Source organism: Ursus americanus, chromosome 14, assembly GCF_024610735.1.
Source record: "Ursus americanus isolate L20-20 chromosome 14, mUrsAme1.1.p, whole genome shotgun sequence".
Taxonomy (NCBI): Eukaryota; Metazoa; Chordata; class Mammalia; order Carnivora; family Ursidae; genus Ursus; species Ursus americanus.
The window spans coordinates 12,726,060-12,743,115 of NC_142140.1; the positions used below are offsets into that span (position 1 = coordinate 12,726,060).

Consider the following 17,056-nt stretch of genomic DNA (forward strand, 5'->3'; position numbering starts at 1 on the left):
CAGAAGTCCCTGCCCTGGGACTCTAAACTTCCCGAAGCCTCAGTCTCCTCATCTGTCAAGTGGGAACACCATGACAACTGCCCTGGATTTTGGAAGCGAATGGACACTTTTGCAGATGTCCCATCAGGCTGCACAGTGCCAGGCGCTATTATCCTACTTCCCTAAATTCTATCACTGTCAATGACAAACGCTGGGACAGACAGTGTCACTTCTAATGACCGAAAAGAAGACTTAGAGCCAGGTAAATGACAGATACAAATACTCGGCCTGATGTCAGCACACTACGGAGGACCTCCAAAGTGGGCGTTCCCACGTGCGTTTAGTAACCTGTAGGGCTTACACTGCCCGAGGGCATTAGCAGAGGCCACTGTCGAGCACAAGCCCATGGCAGACAGAGCTCTGTCTATCCACCCTTGGCATCCAGCGTGGAGTGGGAGCAAGGCGAGAATCCACGGACTCTTGCTTAGAATCTTAAAACTGGAGGCAGGTTATGGGTGATTCAATTTTATGACGCTCTGTCTGTTTCATACGAGCGACCTACAAGTGCCTTGTATTCATGGTCATCCCATCGGCTTCATGTCTTCACCGACGATACCGAACGGGAAGGTTTAGGGGAGCAGCAGCCCCGGGGGGGGGCCCGCTCACCTTCTCGTAGGGAATCTGCAGCAGCTCCAGCACCACGGCGTGCGCGCCCATGTTCCGCAGCAGGCGCTGCTGCTGCTTCCTGCTCTTCCTCACCGACGCGCTCTCCTGAACACAGAGTTTGCTCAGCCGAATCAGAATCTGTCCGAAAGAAAGAGCCCAAGCGTGTACCTCTGACCACCACCTCGGCTCCATGAACAGCACGGTGACAACAGCCAATGATGGTGTATGGACGTGTGAAGTCTGCTGAGAGTTAATCCGACGTGTTCTCACCCGCCTCAGAAGAGGGGGTTGGATGTGCTAATTCACTTGACTGAGGTCACCATTTCACAGTGTATCTATCAAATTACGGCGTGTCATGCTTTAGCGAGGTTACAATTTTGGGGGGTCAATTATACCTCGATATAGCCAGAAAAAAATTTTTTTTGAAAAAAATGAAAGAAATCAACCTCTGAAAACTAGGAAGCACAACTGAGAAAGAAAGCGTAGGCGCTGGTCGCGGGCAGGGAGGCAGAAGTGATCACAGCATATTAAAACACCCAAAACGAGGGATACTGTGCTCTAATATGTAGGATCCCTATGTATTGTCCCTCAAAGCGAATCTCCACGTGGCTAAGAACATGCCCTTTCAGAGTGTGCAGTGGACTAGGACTTCAACCGAAAGAGGGACGGTTTCAGAAAGATCTCCTAAAATGTCGAGGCTCAGCATCATTGCCAGGCCCTTGGGAAGAGTTTGCTCTGGGGGTAAAACCCACAAAGCTCCCAACCTCCCAACTCTGAAGCACCTTAGGCAAAGACTTCTAAAGAACTAGAGCCCTCGCTGGGGGACACTGTGGGCCAGACACGGAGACAGAGCCTTGACAATAGTATCCATTAATTCTTTGGTCAATTATAAACCTTCAGAAATACAGGCGCTACCTGCACTTGTAAAAAGTGAGAAAACTGAGGACACACAAATAAAAAAAAAGTGGCAGAAGATGATTCTGTAGGACTGATCTGACCCTAAAACCCATGTATGTAATCTCTGCGAGCTTCTTTCTCCCAGCGAAACTTTACATGAAGAAAAGAGCTGAAGTGTTTGCACCTTCAACTCGACTCTCACCCACTGTGGCTCCCAGGAGAATTAATAAAGAAGGAAGAAGGCGGGAGGGCCGCTTACCTCTTTTACCACCCTGTAGTTGTAGCTGCTGGTGCTCTCATGCTTTTGTGACTTGTTATTCCCCTCCTAGGGACCAAAGTAAACGTAAGTGTGGTTAGTTCGGCCCTTGGGCAATAGTGTGTTTGCTCGGGTTGGCATCAGCATTTAGGAAACAATGAGAGTTTGGCAGTTTTCCTATAGTCGTGCTGGGTTTCGGCCCAACCCATTCTGATTGACATGGTTCCACTGATGTGGGAGAGGATGGGGGGCCAGCGCGCTGAGAATAGGCTCTTTCCCAGGTGGGTCTGCGAGGGAAATCGGGTGCTCATTCACTCAACGGTCTATCTCCCACGGTCCAAGGTAACACAGAAGAAGCAGCTAAACTTCCATTTTGCAGCTTATCTCCTAGGAGAACGGCTGTTACTTTGGCTACTGAACAAGCAGATCTCTTGAGAATAAAGCTCATCCTACAATCTGTACTTTTACCTAAAACCAGAGGAGGATGTTCCCTTGTTAAGGAGCCCATCCATCTGCTGCAGTAGCGTGACCTGCGTTCCACCCACCTCTGTTTTCTTATGTTCATTTTCACCAGAGGCTCCATCCATGGCCTCGTCAGGGCCCTGCCCTTTGTACACCCAGAGCTCCGACTTTTCCACGATGGATCGCAGCTGATCCAAATCTTGTTTGATCTGTTTGTAGTTGTCGACATCTTGGCTGGTAACAAGCAGCTGGACCTGAACAAATACAACGTGTCAGTGGTCCACGACAGCCTCTTAGAAAGTCGACACCACCAGCACCACCACCACCACCACACACACACACACACACACACACACACACGCGCGTGCATGCACACACACGAATGGCACCTCCAGCTACCTGTTTGAAGGCCTGCAGGACCTCCTGCCTCTGACTGAAGTGCCGGAAGAGAAGCTGCAGGGCCCCTGACACCAGGGGTGGGTAGTCGTGCATCGTCAAATGCAGCAAGACTCGGAGGAAGGTTCTGCCGCCGTGGTCATCCAAGTCCAGGGGGGTGTTCTCCTCACTGAAGAAGTGCGTGGAAGGGGAAAGGCCAGATGAGCCACAGACGCCCTTCTCTCATGCACTCGGACCCAGACACACCCACCAGAGTTCTAACCCCGTAGTCGACCCCAGGGGACTTGAGTATTAATAAGTCCTGTAATAACACAATCCTGCTTTGACTTCAACTACATTGTAAGGTGAGGGGACAATGAAGATCTCAACACTGCCCAATTTTAAAGCATAGTCCCTACCTTCCCACAGTGACAGGACCTGGTTTTTTTATCCAGATTCCCAACTCCTCAATTTGAGTGTTCTTCTGCTGGGCCTCATCTATGGATGGAGAACTGCACGCAGTTGTGTTTCTCCTAAACCAGGAGTTTATTTTTTATTTAAGGTGCTGCAATTCAGTGCCTACCAAAGTACCTGTGGTAAAGGACCACTTGCTTTTTCTTTTACTCTACAACTAACTGATGTCTTGGTCTGTCCCAGGTCCTCTGACCACGCATGTGGATGTGGCAGTGTCATATGGATGTGGCAGTGTCAACATGCCACAGAAGTGACCCAGTGATCATTCCCATGTTCTGTGCTTCTCATGTCACAAGCTGGTAGCAAGCGGTCTGCACTTCGAGGAGTGTGGCCACGAACCATGGTGACGCAGTGTGCTCAAACTGAGGTTCATTAGCCAGCTGTCAGGGGTTATCTCAGTATTATTATCACTGTGTGCCATTTATTTAAGGAAAAAATTAGGGGCGCCTGGGTGGCACAGTCGTTAAGCGTCTGCCTTCGGCTCAGGGCGTGATCCCGGCGTTCCGGGATCGAGCCCCACATCAGGCTCCTCTGCTGGGAGCCTGCTTCTTCCTCTCACGCTCCCCCTGCTGTGTTCCCTCTCTCACTGGCTGTCTCTCTGTCAAATAAATACATAAAATCTTTAAAAAAAAAAAATTAATAAGCATGTCCTGGATCAGATGGCAGACCGCTGCATAACTAAGCACCGCCACTCCGTGGTTATGTCAGTGCCTACATTGCATTTACAATCACGTGAATGCCAAATGGTGAGACCTCCATGCTTGCAGGTTAGCAAGAAAAGCACACAGAGGATTTCACAGGAAAATACTCTATTCGTGCTACGTGCTCCAAAAAGCTGTGAAGATAGTATCACTGCTGTTCAGTGTTAGAAAATGATGGGAAAGTTGAGATCAAAAGAGCACACGGGAGTGTCATCATGCGGAACTCAACATACTCTGTTTCAGAAAAAACATCTTTCATCATAGTAAATAATATGGCTAATTCAAATTTCACAGGTTTTACACTGTAAGCACTGAGGCAGAGAGCTACCGTTGGTGGCCCCCCAACAAAAGAGACCTTCCTGGTATAGACATCCTTATGGAGGCCCCTCCCACACTGACATGGGGCTCAGCCATGTGATTTGCTCTGACCAATAGGATATTAGCAACATGATACAAGCAGCGGCTCGATTAGTGTTGTACACTATTGACCTATCCTGTTGGGATCTTTGCGCTTAGAGCCAGTCACCATGCTACAAAGAAGCCTAAGACAGTCACGTGTAGAGAGAAAGGAGGCGAGGGAGAAAGAGAGGTCCCAGCCTTACCGATATTCCTACCAAGGAGCCAGAAATGTGAGTAAAGAACCTGGGATGTGCTGGCCCCAAGAGACTGAACAGTGACCAGCAGATGAGACATCCAGCTTAGCCCCAGTCAACCCACTTAATTGTGAGAAGCAATAAAAAGATTAGCTTTTCAAGCCACTAAATATCTGTAGTAGTTTGTTACACAGCAATAGATAATTAAACCAAGTATGTGTATGAAAAGAACTATGTGGGGGCACCTGGGTGGCTCAGTTGGTTAAGCGTCTGCCTTTGGCCCAGATCATGACCCCAGGGTCCCGGCCTTGAGCTCCGTGTCAGACTCCCTGCTCAGTGGGGAGTCTGCTTCTCCCTCTCCCGCTCTCTCTCTCTCTCAAATAAAGAAAATCTCTAAAAGAAAAGAACTATGAAATAGAGATAATGCAACAGTTGCTAACTAAACACTCAATTCTGTATTAGATAGCCAGTTTAATTCTGCCAGCATAATTCTTCTAGAACAATTTATGTAATCTTGTGGTTTTTGCCTCTGTAAGCCTTCATTCCCTACCGGCAATTCGGAGCACACTTTAGATTTCCATCAGTTTCCGTCTACTCTGTGTTCCCTGGACTGCAATCCCTAAGACCCCAAATGAATGCTTTTGGTTGCTTTAAAATAAATAAATAAATAAAAATTTTAAAAAGGACTATGTGCAAGGAGTATTTATATGAGCTTGTGGTTACTCGAGTCTTGTAGGTATTTGAGTCTCATAATGTTTTAAGTCAACATTGAGAAATCTGATGTTTTAAAAACGGGATCATACATTCATCTAATGTTACGGACAATGGATGTTTCTTTTGTTGTTGTTGCACGGTCTCTAAAGAGCTCAGGGACAAAAATGGCAGCCCACCAGCAGCAGAAACACATGATCTTGCTAACCTCACTTTGTTTTCAATCCCTTCCTTCTTTCAACCCTATTTTGCACCATTAAAAAAACATCTTTTTGATACGTGTATTTGGGGAAACCTACTTATATTCCTTCTATCCAGGCAGGAAATACATGAACACACACACACACACACACACACACACACACACAGAGCCAACTAGTATCATTCTGACCTGAGCACTAAAGGTTACAAAGAGAACCACAAAATAACCTCAACCCAAAGACTAATTGTTTCCTAGAAAAATGAAGGAAAAGCCTTTTAGAGCTACACAAAAGGAGGCTTCCCAATCTCAGAACCACCTACAAAACTGAACGCTAAAAATATACTTTCCTTCCTCCAAAGATGCCTTCTGCTTGCTCTTCAATGTGTTCAAAGTCAAGAGTACCTGAAAAGTCAGAGAACATAGCTTCAGACGTAGAAAGGTCTAAAAAACCAGACTGTTGATGAACTTTCCCAGAAATAGCCTTGTCCTGCCCCTAGGGGAATCTCAAGTCTTCTAGAATCTTATCTTGTGAAGCTGTGGAGCCAGGATAACCCAGATCACACTATCCAGCGGCTCTGGTGTGCACTGCTCCACATTCCTGCCAGTTTTCTACCCACTCACAGCCCCCTTAGTGGAGCAGAGTGAGGACCTCATGCCAAGGAAGCTCAGGCCTTGATAGGTGGGATCGTGTCCATCACCACCTTCCCCCGGACCCGTCATCACTATTTCCTGGGCAGGGAAAAACTTCCGTCATGAAGAAAAGTTGCTAGTGGACAACACATTTTCTCAGAGGGTTTTGTTTGTTTTTTTTGGCATCTCATGTAGCCACAACACTACAACCCTCAGCTCTCTTATGACTAAGACACTCCACGACGGAAGGAAACAAGCCCTAACCCAGAAGAGATCAAAACTCTTTCAATTATTCCTCTGCTCAAAAAGGTTAACTCCCAGGATTTCATTCTCAATTACAATAGTCTTCAAAACATTCATATTTTACCCCTTCTGCAGAATGTACTGTTGGAATCCTAGTTTTTATTAGACCCACACCCCATTCCATGGCTGAAATCCCACTGTGGAATCACTAACCTGGTACATTACTTGGCCCCTCTTGGCTGCTGTTTCCGGAGGATGTTTCCGAAGTCTGGGAATTGCTTTCATCAAACTCTCGCTTGAATATACACAGGAGGCAGGAGATCCTATAATCCAACCTCACATTCAAAATAAACTAAAGATTCAAGTGGAAATGGAAACAGATTGGTTACATTAGCATACCACCTGTAACACTTTGCCAAGCCACTGCACTCTAGCTGGGCCTGGTATCTGTTGCATCAATTACCTTAAGCACTAAGTGAGCCAAATATTTGGCTTAGATTTCAACAATTACTTTAACGACAGACTTCCATGGGGTATATCAAGTCTGTCCATAGCACCTTAGTTTCTAGTGCAAACACCAGCATTCCGACAATTAATTTAATAACTGGAACAATAAATCACTCACTCCCTATTCCATCCTCTATAAAACATTACTTCAGCAAGTAGTAAATGCCAATTGTGGGCCCTGAGAAGGGTGAAGTTGGCTGCTTTTAATTTAAAAGAATTAACAGAGGAAAAATATGTTTTTACTACTAGAAATTAGCTTGGTCCATATTTCTCATTTCAGATGGTTTCCTTTGATTTATATACCAACCCTTGGGTTCCCTCTTCATTCACTTCCAATTTTCCTTTGCCTTCTACTCTGAAGCAAGGTTACTTTTTCCCTGATTATTGCTAGCACCAAAAAAAAAAAAAAAAAAAAAAATCAACCACTTGGCATTATTTGAGGATCTCAGTGACATTCTCCCTTCCATTCTCTCCTTGTCTCTGCCTAGCCCTCTTGGTGACCTTACCCAATCCCAGGGCTGTCACTTCTCCTAGACTGAGACACTACCTTGGCTTACCCTCTAAGCTCTAGGTCTTTGTTTCTTACTGACTACTGGACATCCCATTGGGGGTCTTCCCAGAGTTTCAAACTCAGTATCGTACAAAACAATGTCAGTCCTCCCCGGGTTTTCTCAACCTCAGTCAGTCTCAGGAACATCAACTCCTCCTTCCCTGATACACACATCTAATCAGAGACGAAGTCCTATTGGTTCCACCTCCACCACCTCTCCTGAATCTCTCCTGACTATCACCTACCCCTGCTCACATTCCCCTTATCTCCTGCCTTGCCATCACCACATTCACCTCTCAAAGGTGTTTATTCTTATGTCAGTCCCCTGTATAAAAATCTTCAAAGGCTCACAACAGAAAAAAGTCCTAACACTTTAGGCACCCAGAGCTCTCTAGAACCTGGCCTGGTCCTCATTTCCAACCTTCTTTCTAACAACCCCCATTCCATACTCTCTAGGTCTCTGCCCAAGGGGAGTTGCTACTGGCCCGTGTGATGTTATGCCCTGGTTCAATATGCTCCAAGTTCAAGGGGACTTCAGGATGTCCCTTTGTTTCTATTCTATAAATCCTGTCCAGGCTTCAAAGAGCAGATGAAATCCTACCTCCTCTGTAAAAACCTTCTCTGGTGCTTACTAAACGAGAGCACATGACCCACCCCTGTGTCCCAGGAGAACACTTACTTCGGAGTTTCATTTCCTTATTTTCTCATTACACTGTGAGTCTCTTATGGCTATAGTCTCTGTCCAAATCATCTGTGCATTCCTCCTAGTGCCCAGCAAAGTGCCTTGCATATGATGGGGACTCAATAGGTATTTGTTGAAACAATGACTCCACCGACCAACTCTTCTAGGATGATGACATGAGAAGATGTGAAGGTGTCAAGTGTTACGCTACATCACTGCTGATCCACAGTCACGACACCAACGTACTTGGGACGCATGAGCCATAGCCTAAGCAGTCCTTCTCAACTTTTGGTTAGGGAAGAATTCAATGAGGTTCCTTCTGAGTCATTCTCTGTGGTCTTAACTATTTGAGGATTCTCGTGAATGCTTTCAAGCTATTGATAAAATATGATTTCCGACTCCAAATACAAATTCTTAAGTCTATAAACATTGATAATCACCTACTACGTGTTCTGGGGTTGGCAGTAGGCAACATGAGATAAAGGGAAAAATGGGAACAGTATTCTTTTCATGAAGGAGCAAAGGATTTTGCTAATGAATAAAAATGACCTACAAGCAGAATGAGGAAAACACAGACTGTCGGGAGATCAGGAGGGTCCTCATACCTAAGACCAATCCCTGTCTCCAGGAGACTGGCTCCCATACCTCCTTTTGCCCGTGCAAGGTCTTCACTCCCACAACTATCCGCTCTCTCCTATGTCAACAACTTGTCCCTCCCTAGCTGACCATTCCATTCCACATATACACTTGCTGGAAACTCCCAGCTTAAAAAAATATATTACAAAAAAACTTGCAGTGACCAACAATCACCCTTCAGGTACCTCCCCATTTCTCTGTGCAGTTTATAGCAAATCCACTCAAAAGTGTTGTTTGTCCTTACTCCCCCCGATTCATCTTCTTCCGTTCCCTCTTGAACCCAACCTATTCCAAAACTTGCCAAGTATACTCCCACCTCAGGTTCTTCTCAGTTATTCCCTCTGCCTCGGAGACTTCCTTGATACCACGTGCTCGCTTCCTCACTTCCTTCGGGTCTCCGATCACGTCGCCTTACTAGAGAGGCCTTGTCTGACAACCCCATCAAAAACAGTATCCCTGATCCCCACCCCCTGGTGGCCTCCAAACCATCCTGACCCTCCTTTTTATTTTAGCATCCTTAGCACTTACCACTATCTGACACAGTATACCTGTTGTTCAATATGCCCAGGACTCCTACCGAAATGTAGGCGCTTTAGAAGCAGGAATTCAATCTATGTTGTTCAGTGCTGGACCTCCGATGCTTAAAGTACTTGGCACAGAATCAGTTTCAATAAATATTTGTTGAATAAATGAATGAAAAAGGAAGGGAGGGAGGGAGGCAGGTGCTGCCAAGTTAAAGGAACCTTAAACTAGTTGTGAACAATAAGCAAGGAATCCAGCTTTATGCAGAAGGTTAACTAAGTGAATTAGCTTGGGTGAAGACATAGAGGGCAAGGATTATGAAAAACTAAGGTAACCACAGGAAGTTTTGTCATGGCTGGAGGGACAAGGGCACATTGGGGAGGGGTATGAGATGATAGAAGGATGAAGACAGCTGATTCATACACGGCACTTAATAATGAGCTAAGAATTTATCTCCAGTCTCTCCCCAGAAAGTCTAGGGCTTTATAAAAGCAGGGACAAGATCCAAATGGTAGCCCTGTGAATACATTCCCCTCCACCTCTGGCTGACGGTTACCTGGAGTATTTCAATGATCTTCAACTTGGTGTCCATGACCATGATGTCCTCCTTCTCTGGTTCTGCCTGTTTCACATTGCCCTCAGGGGCAGCAGCCATGGGAGTCATGGGCAAAAAGCCTCCTCCCCGGAGCACCACCTGGGTCATCAGCTCTCCAACCCCGTGGATGGACCGCATTACGTTACTGCCTAGGAAGGACCAGGACAGACCTCAGTCATGACAACATTCTGGGAGAGTACTCTCAGGTGCCTGGCAGGGGGCACAGGCTCGAGACATATTATTTAACACGTCCCTGTTCCGACACATTCTCAGGACCCTAGGAACTGGAAAAGGTTAATACGCATCAAAAATTTGGGGACTCAGGAGTAGCGGAAAATACATGGGCTTTGAAATCCCCAAAGGGCATTTCTGTGTATTAATTCACCTGCCAAATTTTCCTGGTCACCTAGCACACACTTGTTACTATGCACAAGATTAGGGGTACAGGAGTTAAGAAGGCACAAACCGAGTGCTGCCACTAACACTCGAGTACACTGGATTACCTCTGAGGCTCAGTTTCTTCATCTCTAAAATGAGAATAAAGGTGCTCAGTCAGAGGATGACATGGTGAAAAATATGTGAAATGACTGAGCACAGGACCTGACAGACAGCAGAAGGTAAGGAGATGTACTTTTTCTCTTCTAGCTGTAGAGACAAGTTCAACAATTTTCCAGACTGAGTACCTAGCACGTGCCCACTCTGACCCTAAAACAGAGGAAAAAATACACATACAAAGGCAGATTTTCCTAGTCACAGATTGGAAATACAAGTATGGATTTTATTTCATCATATGCTAATGTCATTAAATGCCTCAGAACACATCGAATAGGACATGTGTTCTTCAGAGATAAGCATTCAATTTGTCAGATAACTCTCAAATGCTTTGGCAAAACAGATACACAGACTCATACATAAATCTAAAGGAAATCGAGCAAAACGTGAATAATCAAGGACCCAAAGTTGTGATCTAAAAGTGTCTGCTGTGCTATTCTTTCAGCTTTGCTTTTTTTTTTTTTTTTTTTAATGTCCAAAATGGGGGCGTCTGGGTGACTCAGTCGGTTAAGCATCTGCCTTCGGCTCAGGTCATGATCCCAGGGTCCTGAGATCAAGCCCTGCATCAGGCTCCCTGCTCAGCGGGGAGTCTGTTTCTCCTTCTACCTCTCCCCTTCCCCCCAGCTTGTGTGTGCTCTATCTCTGCTCTTGTTCTCTCAAATAATTAAAAAAAAAAGGGGGGGGGGAAATGTCTATAATGAAAAATCCAGAAGAAAAGGACAAGGAAAGGACAGGACCTCACAGGGAAACACATGACAAGAGTAGCAAGGGGAGAGGCTGGGAGAACGCATCCCAGGTGTGTGGGTGCCAGCAAATCCCACTCCTCTACTTTGCCGCAACGTTCTTACCTTTATTCTCTTCTCCTTTCGCCATCTTGCTAATGGGAAAGATGGTCGTCACGTGCACGCAGTCCAGTATGGCCAGGAGGATTTTGGTTAATCGTAGAAGGTCAGAGAAGTTGTAGAAACCAAAGTATATGAGATTCCTAGCTAAATTTACAACCTATTATATGAAAACAAAAGAGAGAGAGAGATGGTATTAAATAAACTGTACCCTTCAGTTTTATGTTGACTAGCTGATAAATGACTAATTCTGACCCTTGTTATGGTAAGAGAAAGCATATACTTCGCTTGCCATTTCTGATCAAATTTCATTTTGTTTCATAAGTTGAAAAAATAAGAAACAAAAAACTGCAAAGCTACTGACGTATTTCAATAACTAGTTAATCAACAACTGACCGAATCATGTGTCTGTGGAGCTTCCCAAAGATAATACAGCGCCAGCCGCGTGATAGCCAAAGAGAAGGCAGATAACAATATTGCAGTGCTCAGGAACAGAACTCCTCACAAGGAAAGGTGGTCTCAAAGAGAAACATTTCAACTCAAAGGTAACGAGATTTACGTACCTCAAATGCTTAATCTGTGACAGAGCCCAAGCATACTCTGTTTCTTTCCTGCGGTTTTTAATATAATATACAGAGTATACCTAATATTTTATCATTTTACATGATACAATTCATCCTGGGTACTTCTTCTAAGAACTTTACTACCATTAAGCCAAGTGACTGGTAATAGTTCTATTTTATTTTGGAACAAAATTGAACTGAATTCCTTTTTATTACAAAATCAGAGTCTCACGATAGAAATCACCACATGCTAAAATATTTTCTATTTACCCAATAGAAAAACGACCAACGAAAAGTAGATAAGACACATAGATCACTTATTTCACCATGGGTTACCTCAAAGGTAAGCTTATTTTTCTCCTTATCAGAGAAAGGAAACCTCTGACAAACCACATCTCTTAAATACTCCTCCACAAATTCCATGGTCTGTGCAAACCTCTCCTTAATTTCATCTTTGGAAGTTCCGCTACTATCATAGCTAAAAGAAAAGGAGAAATAAATCAAATTTCAAGATCTTCACGGGTAGGCCTTCCCCAGCTGCTCCAACCACAAAGCCAAGAAGCCCTCCCCAACACCTCGTATCCCACCCTCTGTGCTTACTTTATTTTTTCCTCCTTAGCACCTATCATCAAGATAGGAAATCATTTATCTTGTTTGTATCCCTTTTCCCCACTAGTGTAGAGACAGTGCTCTGGCTTGTTCACTGATACATTACTTAAGGCCGACACAAAGTAGAGACAAATATTTGTTGAATTAAAAAAAAGGGACAAGATATAGAAAATATAATCATGCCATCTTTGGCATTCTTCAAACAAAAGTAGCATTTGCCACTCACTTTTTAAGTTTAATGGAGAAAAACAAAAAAGACTTCACCTTGCTTCTATGATTTAACTAGACTTAACCTGACCATAAGTGGTTTGTCTACCGTGACATAAAACATTATGAGGTTTTAAAGCAACATGAGGTCTTGGCAGGGAGAAGGAGCCAGGCTCACTCATCAATGGCGATCTCCGAGGGAATCTCAGACCACAGGCGGGCGTATTTCACGGGAGTGACTTGTTCCTGGGGATCTCGGTCCACGTGCATATGAAGCATGAGACGGCAGAAGGACGCCCTCAGATCATAGGGCAGGTTCTCGTCAGACATGCAGCGGAGAATGAGATCGACATCCAGCTGGCCTGATATTTCATTGATGGCCAGGTACTGGCGGTCTAGACACATCCTAGCAAAAAGGTTCAACTGATACCTGGAGAAAGGTAAAGTTACATGAAGAAATCAGAAATTGTTGACGATGAATGGAACACACAGCAGGACAGTCCGGAAATGCCCAACTTTCATAGGAGTGACATCTGGCCACCTGTACTTAGACATCGACATGCTTAAATGGCTTCTGTACCAGGCCCACAAAGGAACAGGTCAAACTACACCACTAGTCATACGTGTCCACCCTGCTGGGTTGGGAGTAATTACGTGACTACTTGATTCCAATTTCCCCTTATTTTATGACATAAATGGGGGGAAATGTTACATCTAAAATGGCTGTCTGCTTCTTCAGCTCTTTTTTATACTGTTTATAAAGACCACGTAGGAAATGTTAAAGATATCTCCCATGCTGAGTCTAATCAGAAAATTTTCTAATACTCTTAGGATCTTATCTCATATAAGCCTACTCTTTGACTTCTACATGAAAAACATGATGTGCCAAGTAGAGGACTCCTCAAAATGTTTTATCTTTCTTCCTCACCCAACGACATGTGATCTTTGTCACCTTCCATACCGGACCAGGGAAGCACACTTTCTCATTCATGCTCAGGAGAAGACATATCAAACATTAGAAGAGTAAACAACGTCTCATATGAAATAAGCAAGCCACTAGCTTCCAAAGTGGCAAATACTGGCTTCTGATGTAAGATCCTATTTGTTATCAATACCATGAGTTGAAAATAGTCTCAATCTCACTAGATACCAGTGAGTGCAAATTAAAATAGGATTCTATTTCATGCTTATAAAATTAACGAAGATTAAAAAGCACCACATTTCAGAATTAGCAAAGACCAGGAGAAACAAAGTTCTATTCTACAACTGGTGGGGGTGTACGCCAAAGTATCTGATCTAGGACTGCTGAGTGACGTTACAATACCCATCCTCACCAACTCAACAATTCCACTCCTGATATGAAATGGAAACTCTTACCCCTATGCACACTTCTGAATAAGGACGTTCCCTGACATGAAAAGCTAAACTGTGGCATACAATGGGATATCAAAGAGCAATGAAAACGTGGCATCATAAAATGGAATACCACTCGGCTGTCAAAATTAGACAAATAGGTCTACCTCCATGAACACGAACACCTTTCAGAAGCAATACAGAATCAAGCAGGCAGGCTTCAGAATGGGAGAGTACAGCACCATTTACATTCATTTTAGGAACAGGCAATGTACTCTGTACTTGTTATGAATGCATCCTAACGTAGTAAAATATGAACACACCGAGAACGCGGAAGGGTATGCACCACAGGCACGAATGGGAGAGAGGAGAAGGGAATGCAGGAGGTAACAGACTGCCGTAACCGCAAAGTTGTACTTACTAAAAAATCCCATGAGCACTTTGCCATCTTCTCTTTTCTTTGAAAAATTTTTATTGGCTCTCCCCTCCCCCCTTTTCCTCTCCGTTGCCTTCCCTGAGGTGGCAGGGCCAGAAGGTCTTAAAGCTGGGACTGGGGAGACGCTGGGGCTGAAGGAGGTGAGCAGCAGAGGTGGACAGTGAGCAAACGGCTACACACCAGGGCAACGGCCAGCCAGGTTTCTCTGTCGCAGGGCGGAGTTATGCACATGGAAAGGGGAAGGATGCAATAACCCCACGGGTGTTGGAATGGAACTGAAGTATTGACATGCACTCACGGTTTCATTATATATTAGTACAGACAGATACAGAAATAGATATATGTGTGCGTGTATATAAATATGCATATATGTGTCAATACACACACTCATTTCCTAGCTCTGTCTGCAAAAGTTCTAGGAGGTTGGCACTATGGTCTCTATTTTGCAAATAAAGGAACTGGGGCATGCAGAGGTGTATAACTTGACCAAAGTAAAAAACCTACTATGTAGGAAGGTCAGGATTTGACCCCAAGCAGTCTGACCATAGAGTCTGACTCCTAACTACTACAATACGCATACAACGTCCTGTGCTGCCAAGGGGAAGCGGTAACTAGGGGCTGATACACGCACTCACTCTTCTGTCGACCTGGCCACATCCGGAAATCAATTTACTAGGAAGTATCAATGAAACCTTACACTCCCAACTCCTAAAATACACAGCATTTGCTAGACAGGTGACAGCTTGTGGTTCCTTGGAGCCATCGACAAACAAGCAATAAATTCCCCCTCACTTCTTTTCAGGGCACCCCCAACCGAGCCCGGAGGGACTCGCCGTCACCTGTAGTAGCTGAGAACGTCTCGGTCTTCCTTTTGTCCTTCTTTGGCATCCTGGGCCAGTTCCCTGACGCTCTTGCTGCGAATCTCCTTGCTGCTGTCCCTCCAGAAGAGCCACACCTCCTCTTCATCCTCTCCTGCCTCCAGAGCATTCTCTCCAGTAGAAACACCCTCAAATTCAAAACGAGAAAGAACCAACCTAGAAAACAAGAGGAAGAGGGAAAACTCACTACGTTGAAATGCTTGCTTGTGCTGGATCAACGGTAGCAATATACTGAAATCTAGTTTCACCTTCAGCATAAAGATAAAAAGAAAACCATTTTTCTCCCCGATGGCAGAATCGCAAAGAGCCAAACATTAACTTCTTCATATACTTCATCCCAGTGGTTCTCAAACAGGGTGATTCTGTTTGCCCTGCCCGTTCTCAAGGAGACACGTGGCAATGTCAGTGGACATTTTCACATTTCTGTTTGTCCCAACGGAGTGGGAGGGGTACCACGGGCATCTACCGGACAGAGGCCCGGGATGCTGCTAAATGCACGGACGGTCCCCCATGACAACTATCCAGGCGCAGATGTCCAAGTGCTCAAGTCGCATTAACCGAGTCCAAAATTAAGCTACGCCTGAGGAAAAAATAAAATCACTAGCTCAGGGTCTAATTGAGTTTGGGGTTTTATTTTGACTTGTTTTTTCAACACTGGCCCTATTACCAGGAAAACCGTTCCCTTGCTAAAAATGAATCACTACTATTACTCAAGTTTCTATGCAGCATTAAACACTTTTTGAACAGTGATAATTTAAAAAGCTCTGCCCTACAGTGTCTTAATACCACCATTGAATTAGCTCCTTTAAATTTTAAAACTGATAATCGTACTTAAAGAACTTTAAGCTCTTCAAATGAAAGCAAAGTGTGTGCAAAATGCTTGCTGGTGAATACATACGAGTTTTCAACCAGCGTGCAAAGCAAGTGCAGAGGAGGCCACTCTAAAAGCAAACTTAACTCCCCCATGCAAGACCTTTGCCTCAGACAGACCCATGCTAGCCCATCCGACTTCAGACCAGGTCTGAAGAAATCAAAGGGTTAAGTTCTATTAGTCAGGAATGCAGGCATCCACTAAACCACGCATTCTCTACCTAAATCCCTTTCTCGTCTGTATCTCAAATCCCAGGATCCCCACTCACTTGGTCTCAATCAGGATGTCAGCATTGGTTGGATTCAGCACGGCTTTACATATCAGTTCCTGGGTCACTGGGATCGATTTGTTCATGGACACGCAGAGGTCGGAGAGATAATCTAAGAATCTGTCGAGAAAGAGAAAGCAACCAAGACATTTTCTGTAACTAGAGCAGAGGTTTGGCTCTTGGAGCCCGACTCTTCGCAAGCGGACAGGTCCAACAGAGCTTGGACCAAAGCAATCAGAGACAGTTTAGGTTTTGGTGCCGGTGCCTACGGCACAACCAGAAAGCCAGTCGCCGTAAGACAGGAAAGAAAGAAAGAAGCAAACGAGGAAAGGTGGCAGTGGTTGGGGCAGACGAGGACGGGATGAGGCAAAAACGCGCAGAAAGAACGAGACAAGGCAGAAGCTCACGTAAGGGAGCGGTGGGGGAGGTGGAGGGGGAGCAGACAGGTGAGGAAAGGCTCTGAGGCCCGAGTGCCCCGGCTGGATCCCTGCTCTGGTCCTCCTTAGTTATGTTCCAGTATGCAGTGTGACTCGAGGAAGTTTCTGGACCTCGCTGCACTTCACTCTCCTCATCTATAGCAGAGGGTAATGTATAACCTCAGAGAACTGTCCTGAGGATTAAGTGAGGTAATTCATGGCAAGTGCTGACTTAGTTCGGTTCCTGGTACGTGAGAATGCTCCACGAACGTTATTTATCTTTATGGGTGGGAGGAGTCATTTTACAACAACATTATTGGCTCTCCAGTGTGACCATTCACGATACCTATATTATAAACTATTTCCCACTGCTAAAATGT

The 17,056-nt window shown here is 44.9% G+C and overlaps 1 protein-coding gene across 5 annotated transcripts in view; it reads right to left on the reverse strand.

Annotated features, from left to right (window-relative positions):
* The window catches only part of ITPR1 (inositol 1,4,5-trisphosphate receptor type 1), a 321,669-nt gene that overhangs the window by 150,603 nt on the left and 154,010 nt on the right, over positions 1-17,056 (reverse strand). For all 5 annotated transcript variants that reach the window (XM_045808124.2, XM_087866841.1, XM_087866840.1 and 2 more), the window contains 12 exons: positions 16,261-16,380; positions 15,083-15,277; positions 12,633-12,884; positions 11,975-12,116; positions 11,082-11,235; positions 9,643-9,830; positions 6,403-6,541; positions 5,664-5,718; positions 2,660-2,825; positions 2,344-2,514; positions 1,802-1,867; positions 646-783 (listed from right to left, as the gene is read on the reverse strand). In XM_045808124.2, the coding sequence (XP_045664080.1) occupies positions 646-783; positions 1,802-1,867; positions 2,344-2,514; positions 2,660-2,825; positions 5,664-5,718; positions 6,403-6,541; positions 9,643-9,830; positions 11,082-11,235; positions 11,975-12,116; positions 12,633-12,884; positions 15,083-15,277; positions 16,261-16,380 (1,786 nt within the window). The remainder of the gene's footprint in view (positions 1-645; positions 784-1,801; positions 1,868-2,343; positions 2,515-2,659; positions 2,826-5,663; positions 5,719-6,402; positions 6,542-9,642; positions 9,831-11,081; positions 11,236-11,974; positions 12,117-12,632; positions 12,885-15,082; positions 15,278-16,260; positions 16,381-17,056) is intronic.